This window comes from Belonocnema kinseyi, chromosome 3 (assembly GCF_010883055.1).
Source record: "Belonocnema kinseyi isolate 2016_QV_RU_SX_M_011 chromosome 3, B_treatae_v1, whole genome shotgun sequence".
Lineage (NCBI taxonomy): Eukaryota > Metazoa > Arthropoda > Insecta > Hymenoptera > Cynipidae > Belonocnema > Belonocnema kinseyi.
The window spans coordinates 89,139,597-89,161,533 of NC_046659.1; the positions used below are offsets into that span (position 1 = coordinate 89,139,597).

Genomic DNA, 21,937 nt, shown 5'->3' on the forward strand with positions numbered 1-21,937 from the left:
AGGGAGCTCTTCTTAATATTTTGACACCAAAATCATGTCGATACACCTTACCGACTGCGAGTAAAGCCACCCACGCTTTAACTTGACAGACTGTAGTAGTCTAGTGTGTGGTCTGGTCTTAGCCTGGCTTTGTTTATACTCTCTAGTCTGGAAGATCTGGTCGGGTCCAGGACAGGCGCTGATCAGCAAGCCAATAACAAAGAATTGTGTTTTGTCTGGAAGGACTTTTTTCATATCTGCTTGATAATCTGGTCTGGTTCAGGTTAGGCGCTGATCAGTTAAATACACTTATAGGGAAAGATTTTATTCTTCTAAATCATTAGGAAAATAAAGTGACTGCAGCTAGCAGGTGCTGCTGTTGGCTAGCTAGCGGGCCAGACCATCTGGCAGCCAGCGTCAATAAGACTGCGAAAACCAGACAGTCTGGCCTGGACTGGGCCAGCGGGCTTTTTGCTTATTGTCAAGTTTTATTGTGCAAGTTGTTAATTCATAGTCTTAAGCCGTCTTTTTGGGATTTTTCATTTACGAGTAATTTTGAAAAATGTAGATCTATTTTGGAGGGGCCATTAAGTGGTAAAGTGAACGGATAGAGAGTTTACGTCCTCGTATTATAGTCAATGAACTTATTCAGTGGGACTTTCGAAGCACGCGAGCTAGGAACTAGTCGGCTTGTCACTTCCTGCATTTTTCACTCATTACCTGTGAACGCGTGGGTATGGCGGTTACGCGTTGTATTGAGTTTGAGATCCCTGCGATTTCTTCCTGATAAGATATCAACATAACATACACCCTCTTCGGGTCGGATGTTATTCAACACTTTGCGCAACTATGCGTTTTATCTGCGATTCCGGTCCACACACGTTTTGCGGTGAATGTATGCGAGGGAATCCACCTGTACTCTACTGATTTTGAGGAAATCACCTACCCGTGACTGTATCGATTTAACGATCATTTAACTCATATTTCACGCCAAGTGGGCCCGTTTTGCGTTACAGCATACGCTGTGCCTCGCGCTACAGACGTAACATCAATAACGTCTGTATATGACCTGCATTTTCTACTTGTGACCTGAATATTTCACTGAAACTGCCAGTGATGTGTTATTATTTCGTTAATTAACATTTCTTGCTATTAAAAATTCAGTAGTAAGTTTAATTGTTTATAAGGTTACATAAACATAATTTTACTAAAATAATTGAAAGCAAAAAATTTAACTTTTAACATAACAGCTGAATCATCAACCAAAAGAGAGTAATTTTCAACCAATAAAGATGAAATATTTTTCAAAAGGAAGAATTTTTTAACAAAAAAATTTAATTTTCTACAAAAATGAGAACGAATGTTTAACAAAATATTCACACTTTTAACTAAAAAGTTACATTTTTAACTAATATGACGCATCATCAACCTAACAGATTAATTTTGAACAAAGTTTTTGAACTTTCAACAAAGTAGTTAAGTTTTTAACTGAAAAAGGCTAATTGTTAAGGGAAAATGTAATTGTTGATGTTTCCAATAGAAAATATTCCAATTTTTAATCAAAAATATTTGAATTCATACAACAGTGACGAGTTTTTAAATATAATAGTCGAATCTTTCACCAAAATAGGTTAATTTTCGACCAGAAAGATGAATTTTCAACATTAAAAATGAATTTTCTGCCAAAAAGACGAATTTTCAACGAAATAGAGATGCATTTTGAACTGGAAGGATGCATCATCTACCTAAAATATAAATTGTCCATAAAGTAGCTCAGCATTCAACGAAGTATTTAAATTTTCCACCTAAAAGTTCTTTAGTCAGCGACAAATGTAACAGTTGTTATTTCGGTAGAAAAATATTTTAAATTTAAATAAAAAACTGTTGAATGCATACAAAAAAAATTATTTAACGAAATAGTCGAATAATCAACCGCAAAGGCCATTTTTCTTCATAATATTCACATGTTCACCCAGAAAGATGAATTATTAATTAAAATGATGCATCATCAGTCTGAAAAATTCACAGAAAAAACAGAAGGTAAACTTTACGTCGATTTACGACGAAAGATTCTCTGCAACAAAAATTAACTTCACAGGATAAACTTTACACACATATCGGTTAAACTTTCTTTTGTTTTTTCATGATAAACACATGTTTTTTGAAAGACGCGAAGTTTGCTGAACAAAACTTTATCGCTCAAGAAAATGTCCTGCAACAAATTTTATTCTTAGTTTTTTTCTGTGTTAATTTTGAACAAATTAGTTTAACTTTTAATTAAGTAATTAAATTTTTTCACCAAAATAAAATTATTGTCCACGAAAAATATAATAGTTTATGCTATAGTTAAAAAAAAAGATTTTGCAACAAAGAAGATTAATTTCTTGACAAAAAAAGGGGAATTGTCAACAAAATATTACACATGAAACTAAATATATGAAGTTTAAACTCAAATGATAAATTATAAACCAAAAAAATAACTTATGACATATAATATATAATGACAAAGTAGTTAAATTTTTAACCGCAAAGACAATTTTTGATCAAAAGATTTGAGTTCTCAACCAAGAAAGATTTTTTAATCTATATAGAAAAAAAAATTTAATCAAATTATAATTTGAAAGAGAAAATCATTTTTAATACAAAATAAAAATTTTGAGTCACTATTTATTTTTCAAGAACAAAAACGTTTGATTGCTAAGAATGTATCCAGTTTCAAGAAAACAGATGTGGATTTTGATAATCTCAAAATGACGTTGACCACAAATTGTAGATTGCTCGGCTGAGAATTGCGATTGAAAAATAGGAATATTCAATTAAAAATTAAAAATAATAATTTTATTCAAATTTTTTTTACGAATTCCAAGTAAATCATCCAAGAAAGTTCAGATTAGAATTCCATAGGTTTTAAAAATAAACATTTGGTAGCGTTTAAAAATCGAATATTTTATTGTTTATAAAATAGAAACCTGGCATTTGGCTTAGACGCTAAATAAGAATGTCAAATGCTTGATACAAAATAATTTCTCTTTTTCGAGGAAATAAAAATTTAGTTTGATGTTACTGCACTGTAGCAAACAAGTTTTTTTCTGAAAGGACTATAAAAAAATGAAATTGAAACTTTGTTTCACTAAACGATAATAATTTTGAGGAATATTGATGTTTAATGGAAGAAAAAATTATTACTACACTCTAAATACTATGCAAAAATTTTAACTAAAATTTATATTAAAAAATATGTTTATTACTATATGAGTGAAATGAGAATTTAAACAAATCCTCCAAATACAACACAAAAAAGAGCAAAGGGTAAAGAGTGTTCCAAGTAAACGCGCTGCGGTAATCTCGGCATAAAAAAACCATTTTCGGATAAATTTTGTGTATTTAGTTCTGTACTGCTACCTTTCAAATGACCTTATCATAATCAAAATTACCTTGTAGGTCGTAAATAGAGATGGAAACGAGATAGAATACTTATACTGTATTCAAGACCACTTTTGAAAGTGTAATTTAAGTTTATTTAAGTGGTATTTAAGGCCATGTTTAAGAGCTGCAACAGGAATGATAGAAGCTTATACGTCATAAATAGAGCTGTCAATGGGATGGGATACTTATAGGATATCTAAAGCCTTTTTCAGGAGTTGAATCACGAACTATAGTGCCTTCTGCGTCATCAATGAAGCTGGAGACGGCATTTACGACTAGCTTTGAGAGTTTGGACAGGAATGTTGAGATTTGGAACAGAAATTATAGAACCATATAGCTCATACATAGAGGTGGAAAAAGGATGCGATATTTATAAGTTATTTAAGGAGACTTTTGAGAGTTAAATCAGGAATTATATGGCCTTATGGGATATAAATAGAGCTGAAAACGAGATAGAATACTTATAGGGTGTTTAATGCCACTTTTAAGAGATAGAATATTAATTATATTTGACATTTCCAGCACCAATTTTCTTCTATTATAATACAGAAAAAATAATTTTACGCAGGGAATTAACACACAAGTAGTTATGTAGTAAACTATGACACAGCTGAGCAGATTTCTTACTATATTTTATTACCATCCTTTTATTTAATTCTTCATTTTGACACCGTCGTGATCGATAAATTACTTAACCACAAAACTTTATGTATAAGTTGATAATGCAAATAAATTAGATTTGAGCGTATAATCGACATTTAAAGTTACCTTAGGAGTTAGGAGCCGCTTAAAAATTCATGTTTTCAATCAATGACAAGCAGTTGCAGCACGTGCAGAATGCACATAGGCTATAGATAGGCCTTTCTCTCCAAGACCTTGGACTCATCGCATTTGAATTGGAGTAGTTCTGTTCAACACTGGGGTGCAGGTACTAGTCTGGAAATGGCAAAGCATGTCGTCAAATAGCGATTGACTTTCCTTACTATTATCTCGCACGACGCAATCATTACGAATGCAAATTACTAAGATGTTCACTTTAATGGGACGTTAAAAGTAAGTTTAGCATTAGGAGTGCAATTTTTTAACTGCAGAGGAAAAAAGACTATTAATTTAATAATTTTATAAACAATAATTGTCATAAAAACTGAACTTGTTACACAAAGTTAATATTCCAAGACCAACATATTGTTATTGAAGAAATTTTAACACAGAATTTTTCATAAAGGGAATATAACAATTCTAGTTTCAAATTTGACATTTTCAATTTATTTATTGATTTCAACCAACAAAATTTTATTGAATTGTTGAAAAGACAATTAAATTTTCAACCGAAAAAGATCAGTATTAATCCAAAAGCACGAATTTGTTCTTCAAACACACAAATGCTTAACAAAACAGTGGAATGAAAAATCTTAGCTTAAAATAAAAAAATAATTAATTTATTTATTTGTTTCAACCAGAAAAGATGTCTCTTTTACCCCAAAAGATGAATTTTCAATCTAAAAGGATGAATTTTCGAAAGCAGTTTAATTTTATGCCAAAAAGATGAAGTTTTAACAAAATAGATCAATTTCTAACAATATAATTGAATTTTAAACAGAATAGTTCAACCTTTTTCTAAATTGTTGCGTTTTCAATCAAATACTTGAATTTTCTACATAAAAATATACATATTCAACGAAATAGTCAAATTGACATAAAAAAGATTCAACTTTATCCAAAATCAGTTAAATTTTCAACCCAAAAACCTGAATTTTTAAGAAAAAATTGAATTCCCAACGAACAGTTTAATAGTTGATGCCTATAAGAAACGAATTCTCAACAACTCATAGAATTTACAACTATTTTTTTTTTATTTTGACCCAAATAGTTGAATTTTTAACGCTTAAATTTAGTTTATCATCGAAAAATATAATAGTTGATATTTTACAACAACTAAATTCTTACCAAATCGTATGAATTTGAAAACCAAATGGACGAATTTTTCCACCAAGAAAACTAGTTTTCTATTAAAAAAGAATAATTTTCAACAAAGCATATAAATTTTGGAACATTTAGTAGAATTTTCAACGAAATAAGAATGATTTTCACCAAAAATAGAAAACATAATATAGAGTGATAAATTAATTTTGAACCAAAAAAACAAACGATTTGTCAATAAAATATTAAAGTTTTTAACCAAATTGTTTAATTTTTTTTAATGTAATAGTTGATATTTCAACCAAAAACAGTTATCCAAGGAGATGAATTTTCAATCAAGAAAATGACTTCTTTAAAAAAGACTTTCTATTAAAAAAGATAATTTTTCAACAAAATAAATTAATTTGAAAACAAACAGTTGAACTTTCAACTAAACAATACTAATTTCTAACCAAAAATAAAAAATTGAAGTTTTCAGAAAATAAATAAATGAAAAAATATTATTCATTCAAACGAGTTTTTTGTGAAACAGTTGAATTTTCAACACGAAACTGCGTTTTCGACGAATAATGTAAACAAAAAGTCAATTTTCTACGTATATAGTTGAATTTTTAGCAACAACAAAACATAATTTTCAACAACACAGTTGAATTTTCTACTAAAAAAGATGACTTTTTAACAAAATTGTTACATGGTCAGCCCACATAAACAAGATTTTAATTGAAAATATAATTATCAGGAGAAAGCAGGGTGGCTGCAAAACTCCTTTTTTAAAATTCCCCATTTTTTCATTTTTCTATATTTGCACTCCTCGAAAGTTATTAAAATGTTTCTTACAGAAAATCCTAGGCTTTCAGGAGATTTTTTTTAAATCTTCAACTTTTAATTGACTTTTACTACCAAATAAAATTTCCTGTAATTTTCCTGATTTCCAGGTTTCCAGCATTATGCTAAAAAACTTTGAAAATAAATATTTTTGAAAGTTGAAAATCTGTGAATATAGTAAAATTTGTATTATGAATCTTGCCATTTTTACGTAAAAATTGGGCAATACTTAATTACAAACAACGTTTTAATTGAAAATATGGTTCGACGTCTGATCCATGCCAAATAGTTTATGATATAGTTTGAGTAATAATTTCCAGTACACTAAAGCCTCTATAATGTAAATTAATTAAGTTGGGATATTTGATTACACACACGCACGCAAAATATAGCGAAATTTATTGTTCAAGTCTTACCATAATTGATTGCGCGCCGAAATAGCTGAGAGTAATTAATGTTATAAAGGTTTATAATTAAATCCATTACTCAATTTAGTATAGATACTTCAAAATTTCTCCACGATTGTAATTAACAATGTGATGGAATTATGTAAAAATGTAGTAAAATTTGCGTAAATTATAGTTTTTTTACTCATTCAGTAATAAATTGTGAGAAACTATGTGCTTTATATTTTACGAGCTGCTTTGCAGAGTTTGCGTCATATTTTTAACGCAGTTATGCCACGCGCTTGAGTTTACAAAACTTCAAGTTAGTAAAGTTTTGATATATCACGATTCGCGAAATATAGGGGTTTGAATTGCGCTGCTTTACAGTATTTTATTTCCAGAATCTACCAACAAACGAGGTGAGAATGCAAATATGAAATAAACCAAATTTGTTTTCTACACATGCTTGAAATGTTAGTGTGGAAAATGCCGAGTATTGTTTTGTTAATTTTTTTATTTATTATTTTATCAAATACTATTTTTTAAGTTAAATTATTCAATATTCAAACTTTGAGTATTGTTATTAGTTTATTAATAAAGTTTATTTGCGATTGTAATATACTGAGAAAATCTTTAGATTAAAAATTTATTTGCATCAAATTTTAATTGAAACATGTACTTTTGACATGTACATTTGATTGCAAATACGAAATCACTCAAAATGGTTCAAAAAGTGCAATTTATGGGATGGTAATCGGAATCTAATAATGAAAGTGAAAGGTGATTCACATTTTTAATTGAAATTTTTATTGGAATGTCAGAAATTCAATTTAGCTTGCACATAAAACTGCATGAATTGATTAAATTGACGATTTATTTACGCACGCGGAGGTCACAGACTCATGCGAGAAATTTGACATAATGTTTATAGTAGCATAAATTAAATAAAAAGTTATTACTGCCATAAAATAATCTGGAATCCTTTAATAGCCCCTGAAGTTTCTCTAGATTCTCTAAAATTCCGGAAAATCAGTCTATCAAAATCTTTTAAAATTTTAAAACTTCGTAAAATTCCTTGAAATCTTTTAAAATACGCTAAATTCATTGATAAAATCCCTTAAGTCTTGGATATACCTAGTAATCCCTCAAAAATCGAATACAATTTCGTAAAACATCATGAAATCTGCAATATCTTCAAAAATTTCTTAAAGAATGATGAAATCTTTTTAAATATCTGAAATCCCGTAAAATCGCATAAAATCTTAAGAAGACCCTTTACATCCCTTCAAATCGGTCGTAGCATCCTAAAACATTTAAAATTTCCTAAAATTTTTGATATCCGTTGAAATCCACTAAAATCGATTAGAATTCCTAGAATTTTATTAAAATTTTTTGAAATACCTATGAAAGACTCTCCAATTTTTTTAAACCATTTAAAATCTCTGAAATCCCCGAAGATCGCAAAGAAAACTATAGAAGCTAATTAAAATTTCATTTAATTTCATTTATTCTCCAAACATTTTCTGAAAATTCGGTAGGGTCCCTTGAAACATTTCATATATCTTTGATATCCTTGGTACCTATCAAAAATGTTTTGAAATGTTCTGGAATCCTACGAAATTCTTTGAAAACTAATCAAAATTTCAATACCTGCGTTAAATTCCTTGGAATCTTTCAAAATCCGCTAAACTTGGTAAAATACTTGGCTATCCCTTAAAATTGATAAAGTCCCTTTCATCTTGTAAAATCCCTAATATCCCCCAAAAAATTGATGAAAATTTCGATAATTTTCTTGAAATCTATAATATCTTTCAAAATTGCTTAAAAAATGATGAAATCTTTTAAATACTCTGAAATCCCGTAAAATTGTATAAAATCACATGAAATCTGAACAAGACTTTTTGCATCCCTTCAAATCTGTCGAAGCACTAAAAAACAATTGAAATCAGTTCAAACCAACTGAAATCTGTAAATTAAAGAAAAAAGGATTAAATCTTTTAAATCCGCGGAAAAATCTTTTAATCTTCTGAAATCCATCGAAGTCTTCAAATATCATTGATAAATTTTTAAATTGCTTTCAAATTTTCAGAAATCCTACGAAATTCTTAGAAAACTCTTAAAAGTTGAGAAATTTTGTCAAATTTCTTGGAATCTTTTAAAATGCGCTGAGCTCATTAGAGTTCTTTGAAATCTCTTGAAATTAACAAAATTCCTCAAATCATATTCAAAATCCTCTGTAATTCGGCAAAATCGCTTTAAATCTAACCAAGCGCCTATCACAATATTTTAAATACATTTAAATCTAATGGAATATGTTGATAACCTCCTAAATTCGTTGAAATCCACAGAAATTCATTAAAAAACATTGAGTTCTGTTAAAATCCTTTAAAATCCTTGAAATTTTTAGAAAGTTATTCTAGAAGTCCTTTGAAATTTGATTTTATTCCTTTGATTCCCAAAAAGTCATTGGAATCTTTTTAATTACACCAAACTCTTTAAAATCCTTTAAAATCCCTTGAAATTATCAAATTCCTCAAATCTGATGAAACCCCTAGTAATTCCACCAAAAATCGAGTAAAATCCCGCAAAACATCTGAAATCTGTAAAATCTTTCAAAATTTCTTTAACGATGATGAAGTATTTTTAATTCTCTGAAATTCTCTAAAATTCGCAATAAATATATTGAAGCTCCTCTATATTCTTTGCAATCTATTAGAATATCCCGAGACCTCTGAAATTCCTTAAAATCTTTTTAATCCGTTTAAATCCACTGAAATTTTTTACAAATCGTTGAATTCTGTTGAAATTCTTTGAAATCCCTGAAAATCTGTCTGATTTTTTTCAGTCCCTTGAATATTTTAAAATCTTATTATTTTCAAATCTTTTGAATCTTCTTATACAATATCAAATCCTTTGAAATCTCTGAAGGTTCCACAAAATTTCGTTTCATTTCACTATAAATTGAACTATAAAGTAATCCCTCAATTTATTTAAAAATTTCTTTAAGTACTAAACATTTTTTTGAATTTCTTTCATATCTTCTATAATATCCCAGGAAATATTTGAAATCCCGTGAATTGCGTGGATTTAAATATTCGTTAAAATTAAAATAGGCGAAGTTCATTAAAACTAAAACTTGACTAAATTTGAAGTAAAAAAATAACATGTCGATCTATTATTCACCCTATTTAAGCCAAATTATGAAGTCTAAAATAACCTAATTTTAACATAAATATTATAAATATAAAATAAAAAAAGTATCAAAGAGTTTCAGTAGTGGCGTTAGTCTGAGGGCTGAACACATTCTACTTAATACCTATCCAAAAAGAAACTATAATACCTTAACATTTTTAGTCACTGCTAAAGTTTAAGCTGCTTCGCAACTTTTAGAAGTTAAAAGTGGAAAGTTCGAATCGAGTTGAAAAATGTGTGTTTTGTTGGCGTAACAATACATTCAATCGTAAGACACTCAGTAAAGTTTCCGGCTCAAACTTGCGAACACGTATTTCAAGTCTTATCGAACAGTAAATTGGTTTGGTGACAAACTTCCGGAAGGAGCAACAAAACGTGCTGGGTTCGAAGAGGGTGTGACATGTTCACAATCTTTCTCGAATTTAATAATATTACCTCTATTATATAAAACTTTTAACAAATATAAGAGAAAGAAAAATATTTTACATAAAAGTTCATGCCTGATACATTTAAGTCCGTTATTGTATTTCTATTAAAATAAAAAATAAAGTTCTACAATGAAGATTTTGGCTCAAGAAGTATACTATGGATAAAACGTTTTCCTGTAGCAAGAATGTTTTTTTCTCATTTCCTTTAACTAAAAACTAAAAAAGCTGCTACCTCTAGAAGCGGTAATCCTTAATGGTTCCCGCGAAGGTTTAAGCCATTTTTTTTCTTCTCGGAAACGAGTGAAAAGTCATGTTATTTTCACATTGGAAAACATGGCCTTTTTGGAATAATTTATCATTTTTAGCGTTGGCTAAATCCTAAAAAAACATTCTGAATATTTTTATTCTCAGTTGATTTTCTATTTAAAATATACAGCTCAAACATAGAAATTATGTCAATTAAAAACGGATTACTGATACCTTTCTTATTTTTTTAGGAATCAGATGACGAGAAAACGGCAAAGCTACCAGAATTCCTCTCGGAACTGGACCTGGCTAGCTTAGAGGCTTCTGAGGAAGATATTGCAGATTTGAAGAAAGTTGTGAAGAGACTAGCCCCCGAAAAGAATGGCGAGTACCAAGTTTACCAAGGTTTACATCATTCCTTTCATCATAATATTTACTTGAAAAAGAAAAAAACAGCAACATTAGATTCTACATAAATCCTAGATTATCAGAATTTTTTACTAGTGCTCGGGATCTGTATGTGTATATATTTTCTTTTCAATATATCTAATTCATTTTGCTAGTTAAATTGCTGTTATATAATGTAATAGATTACATCGTGATATGATTAAAGTACATCTTGATGACTGTTTCCCAGTATTTTTCGGAAATGAGGATCTACTGAAGGAGTGGCTTAAGGGAGCGGGTATAATACTTTTAAATATTGCATTGCATGCATTGTTTGTTAAATTACATATTTGAATGCATAGATAACTATTTTTTCTCGCAAATCATTATCTCATTATTCATAACATCAATAAACTTCCCTCGTCTGAATTATTAGTTTCTTTTTTTCATCTCCCTCATTATTCTAATTGTATGCTTTGCCTAACAGATAATGTATACATTTCTTAAAAGTAAACATAAAATTTATTGTTTTAATGCATGAAAATCGCTACATCGCCTTTCACTAAACTTAGTCTACAAATAATAATTCCATAATATTTTTACAGGAGTCACGGGCCAACCTGGTGTCGACTTTCCTGTTCTGACGACCATTCCGACTACATCATTTACCTGCCGAGGAGTTAAGGGTGGATACTACGCTGATCTGGAAACCAATTGTCAAGTTAGTAAAAATGATGTTATCCTTTGATTTTAAACTAATCTGAGTTTATCAATTTATTCAGTACTATTTTATTTAAAAAATGGCTTTATATAAAAAAAACGTATATTTTTAATTATTTAATAACGATTTTAGTTTTATTTTTATTTTACACCATTAATTTTATTTATAGGTTTTCCATATTTGTGACCAAGGACGTAAGATTTCGTTTCTGTGTCCTAACGGCACCATATTCCAGCAATCTCAATTAATTTGCGACTGGTGGTTCAAAGTTGACTGTAGCAAATCAGCTGAACTCTACGAACAAAGCGCAGAACTGTTAGCAGAGGAAGAGAGAAAGAGAAGCGATGCAAAGAAAATTAATTCTGAGTATCACCGAAATTCGGAAGAAGATAATGGACAAAACTTTCAATACGTAGACTACGACGGAAGACAGAATGGAAGATCAAATCCTTTCGGTCAGTCTGCCTCCCAAAACCAAATTCAAGATAACAAACATTCAAAGAATAATCAAGCTGTGGGTCAGGATTACAACCAGGCTGGTGGAAGACAAGGGAATCAGTACTCTCAGAATTATAAGCAAAAAGATTTACAAGATTTGAGCGAGGGTAACACAAACTACAATCAACAACAACAGTCAACTGTCCTTCCTGGTAATAATCAACCTAGACACAGACAACAGAATCAATTGATTGATGACCGAAAAGAGAAAACGAAACAGTTGAACGACGTTTATGATCAACGGAATGCTAGAAAGTTTCAGACTGCTGACCATGCTCAAGGAAAAAGTGAGAAGCAAAACTTTAGAACCTCTAAATCAAGAACTCTAAGTGATAATAATCGCAACCCTGCAATTACTCAAAAAGTCACTCCTACGTATACGGAAACAACAACATTTAGAACAACGTCTCCGAATCCTGTCAAAGAAGTTCAGCAGTTAGCTGAGAGTTCAGCGTTCGCTACTAATCGAGGAAATCGATACAATCATGTCTTCGGATCTACTCAGTACAACACTTTCTTCAATAATCGTATCTCATCTTCCGATAATTTGCAGAAATCATCTACGCCCGCATATTCACTTACAACGAACGAGACCAGTGGCCCAACCTCTTTACGACCAAAAATTGGCAGCATTCCTCCATTCCCGGGACCTACCTTTACACCAATTTTTAAGCCTCGATTAACTGCATTAACAAATCGCGGAACAATCACTAGTACCACTTCGAAGCCCTTTTCATTTTCTCAAAGTGCGACAAGTTCATTTGTCTACAACAACAAAAATGCGCAAAATTATAAACAACTCTCAAGTTCCTCTACATCCAGCAATGATCGATATAAACCAAATCAATCTACTCAAAGGACCTACGTGAATACGGACTACTACAGGCAAAATACAACTCCAGCAGTGACTTCGACAACTTATGACAGTACACCAAATTACTATGACAATACCGTCACTGGTAATTATAAAGATGAGACATATACTACTTCACGACCTTTCACTGCTACTGAATCTTACCGAGAGAACACTGCAACGATGACCACCGTTACAGACTTTACTGGCAACACTTTTCCAGAGACTGTCACACCGTCACCAACAACCTTCATAAATCAAAATCAAAGATTTACAAATCAAAATCAAGGATACACAAATCAAAATCAAGGATTCACAAATCAAAATCCAGAATTCACAAATCAAAATCAAGGATTCGAAAATAAAAATCAAGGATTTACAAATCAAAATCAAGGAGTCACAAATAAAAATCAGGGATTTACAAGCTCAAAATCTAATCGAGATCGCGAAGATCGACAGCGAAATGATAATCAGTTTTCAACTAAAAGTCCGTCCAGAACGTCACAAGTTTACCAACTAAATTCTATTATTACAGCATCAACCGAAAAACCTTTCAATCAAAACTCTATAACTAAGAAACCACTTACTTCCTATGATACAACTTTCAACAATCGACAAGGTAAATCAGGATCTACTGTTCGACCTTACGTTCCCTTCACAAAGAACTATGCCTACACTACTGCTGGAACGACAAGTACGCAAAAACCAATTGTTTACACGGCCACGATTCCGTCTTATACTCCAGCAAATTTCATTTATCGTGAGACTTCAAACGATTTGATACCAAAAACAAAGTCTCCTATCTATTCTACTTCCTTCTCTTCTAGCAGATCAGGAACAGGGGCTACCTATTTACCAAAACAAACCACAGCAAAAGTATCCCCAGTTACTAAGAAACCAATTCTGGAAGCCAGACCACCAGTAGAAAGAGAGCATGCATTCAGCATGATGCAATCTCTTCAAGGATTAGAGGGAACCATCCCAGAGTTGGAAACTCTTCAAAATGGAAACAGAACCGGATTGAACATTCCTAGCTCTTCAGGACCATCAACCCTACATTCACTAGCCCTATATTTTGCCACCGCAAGTGAGAATTACGACTTGGGCAATGCTACAGATTCATCGCTGGACCTTCCAGCAAAAGGAAATGTTTCTGTAGATCTTCCAACGAGTATCTTAACGCAGCATACAATAAATTCTTACGTAAATCTCTTTAACTTAAATAATGCTTTGGAGAATAATACTGCTTTTCTTTTGGAGGACAATAGTGCAGAGATAAACACGAGTGATGATTTCGATGACGATCTTGATTTACAGCAAAGTGAAGGTCCTCTAAATGGAGCTAAAAAATCCAACAGTACGAAACTTCGAGAGTTGGCACAAGTTTTCACCCATGCTTTATCAGCTTATCTCCAAGATCCCGAAACTTTTAAGAAAGTTCTCACGGAAATAAGACCTACTGAACCTCCTCCTTCGAGTGAAGAAGAGTCTGGGGAAAATACTTCGTCACCTACAACAACTGAAGAATACCCTTCAGTGACGAAAGAAAAGGACGAAGTTTTAGATTTCTCTGACGATACGATTGGCGCTAGAAGAAGAAGACCAACCACCCCATTTCCGAATCAATCAACTAATCCAATCACTGAATCGACAGATTATTATACTACACCACTAACTTATTCAGAATCTCAATATTCAACAACAACTCCAAGCACACAAGGAAACGAGGCTGATTCCTCTAACCAAGAAAGAGAGAATAATTTTGCTTTCGAAGTAAATCATGCTCTTCAAGAAAACAAAAACTTCAATAGTGGTTTAAATCTTCCTAGCAATTCTTTGAATGACTACGAAAACTACTTTCCAGCTAAGCCAAGACAGTTAAGTTTTCAAAATAAAACCCGAGAACCTTATGGAAAACATGTAAAACCCTTTGACGCTACACCAATAAACAATTATGTTTCTTCTTCTACACCAGCTTCTTACTTCCAATCGAATGAACAAGTAGTTTACGGTCAAAGCAAGGAGCCTGTTCAAATTTTGCAGCAAGAGTTAGCACCACCCGCATTTCAGAATTCCAAAAACCAAGATCAAAACATAGCTTATGATACAAATTTCAATCAAAACAGTATATCCTCCACTACAGAACCTTTCAGAATACGCTACTATGATACTTCAACGAAACAAAAAAATGATGAATCTCTCGTCACAGCTAGTAGTATCCATCCTAATTATAAAAACGAATTTTTTAATCTAAATAATAAGCTACCCACTGGAAGGTCCAATAGTCTCTTTAATACGAATGAACCTCCGAGACCTGTTTATTCAACACATTCAGACCAATCTAACGATCACTGGACCGCTTCACCAGAAGTCACTCGATTATGGGAAACTACAGTATTTTTAGACCCACAGAGGATAAACAACGACTTAATTCTCGATCCGAATGTATCAACTACCGGTCCAAGATTAGCTGATCCCACACAATTTAATACTAACTCTAATGAGCATCTGGCCACTGATTCAAGTGGAGTAACACCACCAAATTTTATATCGGATTCTTCAACACCTTGGCAGAGGGCACCAAATAATAATGATTCACCTACCGTATTTTCGTTGCTACCATCCACATATTTTACCGAAAACACAGTTACTCCTAATCCAACATTCACAACAAGTTCAAGTATCACAACGACCATAACTTCTTCTGTAACTTCGACTAGTGGGGCTTTGCAAGAGACACTTGTTCCCAACTCAGTAATAAATGTTACCGAGAATGAAGTAGAGAAGGCACAGGAAATGTTTGGAAAGCTGAATGCTACTAGTACAAGTACCCTAATGAAAGTTATGAAGCAAGCTGATAATAATGCAACTGTCAGACAGCTGGTTCTTCTTCTAATTAGTCATTGCAAGGGTCCAATGAACAAGACCATGGAAGAGGAAAAGGAGCAATTACTGAGTGCTCTATTAAGATTACCAGTAAACGAATTTACAACCGAGGAGTCTCACGAAATCATCGCTGGAATTAGCAAGTTGAACTTGCCGATTGGAACTATCAGATTTCATTCAGGATCTGAAGAAACAAAAAATACGCAGCCTTCTTCAACAGCTACGGAACCATCAATTACTACCTTTAGAAGTAGACATGGACGAAAGTTTAAATCGACTACTTCTTTACCAGAAACAAATTATCAGTCTTTAAATTTAGCCACCGCTGAAACCCGGAATGCATTGGTAGAAGATGAATCTTCCATTTCTGATAATAGAGCTTTAGAACTACTCAGGTCCCTCTATAGTATAGCAGCCAAGTGGGGTTGAACGACAGATAAAAAATGTGGTTCTTTGACCAGTGTCTGCCATAACTTCGGATTACCTCATGACTGACGACAGTTTAGACGTGTTTGAGATGGAAAATAATATCAACCTGAAGTTCTCGATAACATAAAAAGGATGTCTTAATAAAAAGAAACTTTTTGTAGGTGTCTGAACTAATCTTGTACTATGAATGTCCCACTTTTTTCTCTACAGCAGATCCTCGTTAGTGTAAATAAAAGAAGAATATAAAATCAGGCTGACTTATTTTATCCACATAATAAAATCTGAAATTACATTTAATATTATTTTCACACGTCTGTACGTCATGCTTGAAATTTAATAAGCAGACACTATGTGGGAATCTCGAGCCTTATCCTATAATAATCAAACGTTGGCCAGGAACGTAATATTAGGAACGAAAAAACCTTCCGTTGTCGGGTTCATCTGTGAATCGAACTGTACCATAATGCGCTGAGAACACTTGTACACGAGGAAATCGTCATAATATTTATAAATGTATATGTATGTTGATTCGTTAGTAAACATTATATCTATTCTTACTTTAAGGGATGGGGTATGGTATTGCGGGATTCCAAATTTTTTACTGTGTTGGTGTGAATGTTATATTTGTAGACGAAACAGGTGGTTATTATAGAAATAGTATTCTTTAAAATAATTGTAAGCAATTTTAATGCCTGTTTTGTAATGAGTTCAGTACGCACAAGATGGATTAAGCTAAGGATCTATTCTATATAGAGTCAATCGAAATATTCATCAAAATTTTATAATAATTTATGAAATCAACGAAAATATACTTCATGTAATCGCTCCTAATTTTAAAGGATAAATAGAAGCGTCGTTTAGAAAAAAATTATTTAGATTGTAGTTGTTTATTTGACAAATTTTATTTGTAATGGTTTGATTGAGATTTAATCCTAATTATCAATAGCTGATTTATTATTCCTTGAAAGATTCTTGATTACAGTATTTGATTGTTTTTTTAAGCATTCAGAAATAATAAAAAAAATTAAAATTAGCACTTGATTATAAAATTGAATAAGAATTTTAGCTTTTCCTAAAGCGAAAGTACAAAGACAAAGTTACGTTAAATATTTTTGAATAAAAAATTTAAATCGGAGCTATTTTTTCTCAAGTAAATTTCAAGATCTTTTAAAAAATGTATGACGATTAGCGATTAGTATGTTTTCTAGGTTCTATAAATAATTGTAAAAATTTCTCAATTTGGAAGTGGGCTTTACGTGCTAAACATCGTTGTGGATTTGGATAGCTTCAAGAAAAGTCAGTCTGAATTTCCTATCGATCCAGGGCACTTCTGGTGTCTTAATTAATCATTTAAGAAAAGATGAAAAATACTCATAAAAATAAAGCATAGAAATTCCAGGCAAATTATTTTTTACTCTGGAAGGCTTGATATATTCAGTTAATAAATTCGTAGATATATTATTTTTGAGTCTTCGAATTAAAAGTTTTGTTTTTGTAAATCGAATTCGTTAAGAAAAATTAATTATAAAGCAAGAAAATTCAGTTCCGAAAGTTTATATGATTCAAGCTTGTAATAAATTAACTGGTGCTCTTAAGATTATTTTCAAGGCAATTAAAATTGTTTACTTTGAGAGATTTATGTTTAACAACAGTAACCACTAATTTTAATGTAAACTTTAAATGTGATGACTTCCGATCTTACAATAACGTCAAGAACAGTAACACCACGTGGTGAAACCCCTATCGATTTATATTATTATGTGACTATTCTGATTCAGTAATTACATTATTTCCGATTAATCAACAGCTCAATAAGTAAAATTAGTTCGAATAATACTTTAATGCGATAGATGTTTACAACTTTGTAAACAACATTTGTCAAGTATTTGCAATCAAATTTTTTATAAATGATTAGAATTCAATTCTAATTCTATAAATTACTTAATGAATCTATGTTAATTAATCAACATACGTCAAAATTCTTTTAACTGTCAGAACGATTTAACTTAAAACAATATAATGATAAAAGCGAAGTTGAACTACCAATTTTAATATATTTGAACTAAATTTTTTAATGCTTCACCGACTGCCTATTTATTTTATTTTTAACTGTGACACCAGGAATTATAAAATTAAAATGCGAAATAAATACAAGATTACTGCCATCTACGAGTGCACACGGTCGCATAAATTTTGACTTGAATGAGTGCGTTAGGATATAGATAATCTGCAGATTTGATGTAAAATATGTTTGTACAGAATGTGAATAAATAAATGCAGGGTTTTGTTAATAACTGTGCTATTGAAAATTCTCCCTTCTTGGAAGTTTATTTAATATGTGTTATCTAAGAACATAATATCAAGTAATGTTTAAGTTATTTTTTTGTTTAGTGGTCTAGAATCAATATAATCTGGACTCTCAAATCCCAGCGGAGCTAGAGAGCATTTTTTTACAATTTGAAAAATCAGTATTTAAAAAATATTGATTCTAGTCCAGTAGACAAAAAAATTAACATCATAATTATGAATACATTTCCCTAGTCAAAAACCTTAACATCAAAAACATAATATCAAGTTACGAGATTCATTATATATGCAATGCCTTGAAATTTGGTGATGCAAGGCAACCTTAGATAATTGATCACGAATCACGATAGGTGCAATTAGGTTAATAAAAGATGAATCTTCTAAGCGGGGCTCACTAATCTATTTATTCGTTAACAGATTCGCTGATGGCATTTTCAACTAGTTAGGACCTTGCAATCTGTTAGGTACTAATGTCGAAAATAATTACCAGTTATACAAAATGTTAATTAGCTCTACACTTGCAAATCATAATTAATATAATTAAATATAATTAGTATATTATACTAATTTAATTATAGATAAATGAAATTTCATGCGATTTGTTTTATCTATAATTTATTTATAAAACGGTACATTGTAGATGATGATATGTAAACTGACAAATATAAAAAATTTTGTTTTGACTTATATTTTAACATTTTTGATGAAAGTTAATTTTATCAGAGGACTTTGCAATCTATGCGGTACTAATGTCAAAAATAATTACCATTTATTCAAAAGATTAATTAGATCCACACTTTAAATTCACCAATAATGTAATTAATTATATTGTATTAATTCAATTATAGAGTCGAATGAATTTTCGTGCAATTTGTTGCGAACGGTAGATTTTAATTTATTTACAAAGTAGAACATTATAGACGACAAGGAGTGAAAATACTTTCTATTCGTCTTAATTATTTTTTTCGCCTTATCTACATTGCATAAAAATTAATTTTAGAAGCATCCATATAAAGGCAGAATAAAGAATTTTAACGAGAGTTTAATGTCGTAATTTTTTTTCAAATTATATTTTGAAAATCATATAAAAGTCAGTTTTATATAAAAATATGCTTTTCCTGGCTTGCAAAATAGTATTTTATCAATAGTTTAAAAAGTTTTATTTGAAAATTTGTAGCTATGGGAAATGTTAAAAAGGTAAACGTAGTAGCTTTCAACAAAAATAAATCTTCACAAACTGAATTAAACTTTTTTGTTTGTCATACGTGAAAAAATATTAAAATATTTGATAACATGAGAAAAATAGCCTTGTCACGACTTTCAATATTATCTTTGTTACTAGTATTTTTAATAGTAGTACAAATAACAGAATAGTTTAACGTTGAATTATTTGACCTTTATCGTAATAATTATGGATTTATTTATTGAGTTATTAATCTTTCTAGGGTATAAATAAAGGGATTTGGATATCACAGTTTAAGGCAATTTTTTGTTGATTTTTTACAATTATTTGAAGATTACCTGCAAATTCTAAAAAAAAGATATTTTTGTTCGAAAAGAAAAAAAGAAATTCGAACAAGCGTAGATATTTGGAATTTTGTTTTTTATTCAACACAGAAAGTGGCGGCTTTTAACTTTTTTTGTTGAAAAAAGATGCTAATATATACCACATGTCTCTTGAGTTTTGTTTTTGATAAGCTACTTTTTCACATTTAATACAGTTATTTTTAAAAAATCGAATTTTTACATTTTTATCTGGATAAACTAAATGTATAAGAAAATATTTACATAAAAGGTCAAACATTTAGAAAAATTCTTTTAAAAAATATTCTTTTAAAAATACTGGTTTGTGATAATTTGCATCCTTTACGAAAAAAATGTAAAAATATATTAAAAGAAAAATCTTCTTGGTCTCAAAAAGGGTTATGTCCTCATTAAAATAAAAGGTTTCCTTCCTTTTTTAAGCAGAAGCTGTACTTTCTTTTATTGAATTTTTAAAATATAAAAAAAGATTTTCAGGAAAACCACAACGTTTTTATTTCTTCCAATATTTTAAAAAGATTCCTACTATAAATCCGATAAAGAAGCAAAAATTTTATTTTTCTTAAATAATTTTTATAATTTAAAGTAGTGGTTTACCAAGACACATTACCATATATTTCTAAAACAAAATTTAAAAAAGTACTTTGAGAAAATTACCTTTGAAGATTAAAAAAAAGAGACTCATGCGAAATAAAAAAAGAAAATCTCGAATTCCTATGCTTGTTCGGGAAATAATGCATTATGAAAAAAAATATCTGACATTTTTACAGAATTCGCAGGTTTCAGTGAATAGAAAGTATACAAAATAAATGTTTGGTAACGTGTAAAGTATGCATCCCTCTATTTTCACTCTAAAATAATATATCCAAATAAAAAATCATTCAGACAACTAGACTTTTCTGAAAATGTTAGCTGATTTGAAATAGAATTGGTCTATTATAATAGTAATAATAGTGAGAAGGCAAAAATAGTTTAACTTTGAAATATTTTACCCTTTTTATAACAATTATAGGTTTTGACTTATTGAACTTAAATTTATTTTTGAAAACAATCGAATGAAGATAAGAAATTTTGAAACACTCTTTGATAAAAGAACAGTTCAAATTTGCTGAATGCAATAAAATAACGTTCAAGGGAGGGAAATGATTAAATCTCGTAACTAATCTACTGAGTTTGATGCTGATATGAATATCCACCCACACTTCACTCACGAGTGTCATGCATAAATTATCCTCTTATTGCTTCCATGATATTCAAAAGATTTTGATTATTACTTTCCTTTTTAAACTGCGTTAGGTCAGAAGTCGGCAACGAAAGAGGAAATTAAATTTAAAACTAATTAAAAACCAGTATAAGTCATTACATTCCTTTTTTTAATACTACTTTTAACTTTCATGTTATGTCACAAAAAGATTGGTTTTAAACACAATTATACTTTTCCTTCATAATAGCTGAGATATACATTTATTGTGTGGATTTATAATTGCAGGAGGAAAAAGTATTAAAATAATCTGAAATTATTATTTTTATGATAAAATAAACATAAATGTTTGTAATTATTCTAGAAAATATGACAAAACGAGTTAGAATTTAATGATTGAATTCTTTAAGAATTTAAGCAGACTCCGATAAGTAGAATACACTAGATGTGGTCAGACAAATTGGTGACGGGAACTATCAGCGTTGAATGAAAAGGAAATATAACGGATGTGTAGGTATAAATGTGGTTTGTTCTTTACTTTAATCTCTAAAAAAATTAAATGTTTTACTACACATGAAAGCTATAAACTTTATATTAAGTTGACTACTATTCTCCTTTAAAAAAAAATCATGATTGAAATTGCTGTGAACTTTAGCATAATTGTTAGTTATTTAGGGCCTTTTAAGAAGCACATTACACTCTCGGTGAGGG

The 21,937-nt window shown here is 30.4% G+C and overlaps 1 protein-coding gene across 2 annotated transcripts in view; it reads left to right on the top strand.

Annotated features, from left to right (window-relative positions):
• The window catches only part of LOC117169215 (mucin-5AC), a 138,723-nt gene extending 120,277 nt beyond the window's left edge, over positions 1 to 18,446 (top strand). Inside the window, exons 5-7 of one of the 2 annotated variants that reach the window (XM_033355469.1) lie at positions 10,654 to 10,807; positions 11,395 to 11,510; positions 11,680 to 18,446. In XM_033355469.1, coding sequence (XP_033211360.1) covers positions 10,654 to 10,807; positions 11,395 to 11,510; positions 11,680 to 16,176 — 4,767 coding nt within the window. In that variant the 3' untranslated portion in view covers positions 16,177 to 18,446. The remainder of the gene's footprint in view (positions 1 to 10,653; positions 10,808 to 11,394; positions 11,511 to 11,679) is intronic. The other variant, XM_033355470.1, reaches the window with a different exon arrangement.
• The last annotated feature ends 3,491 nt before the right edge of the window (positions 18,447 to 21,937 follow it).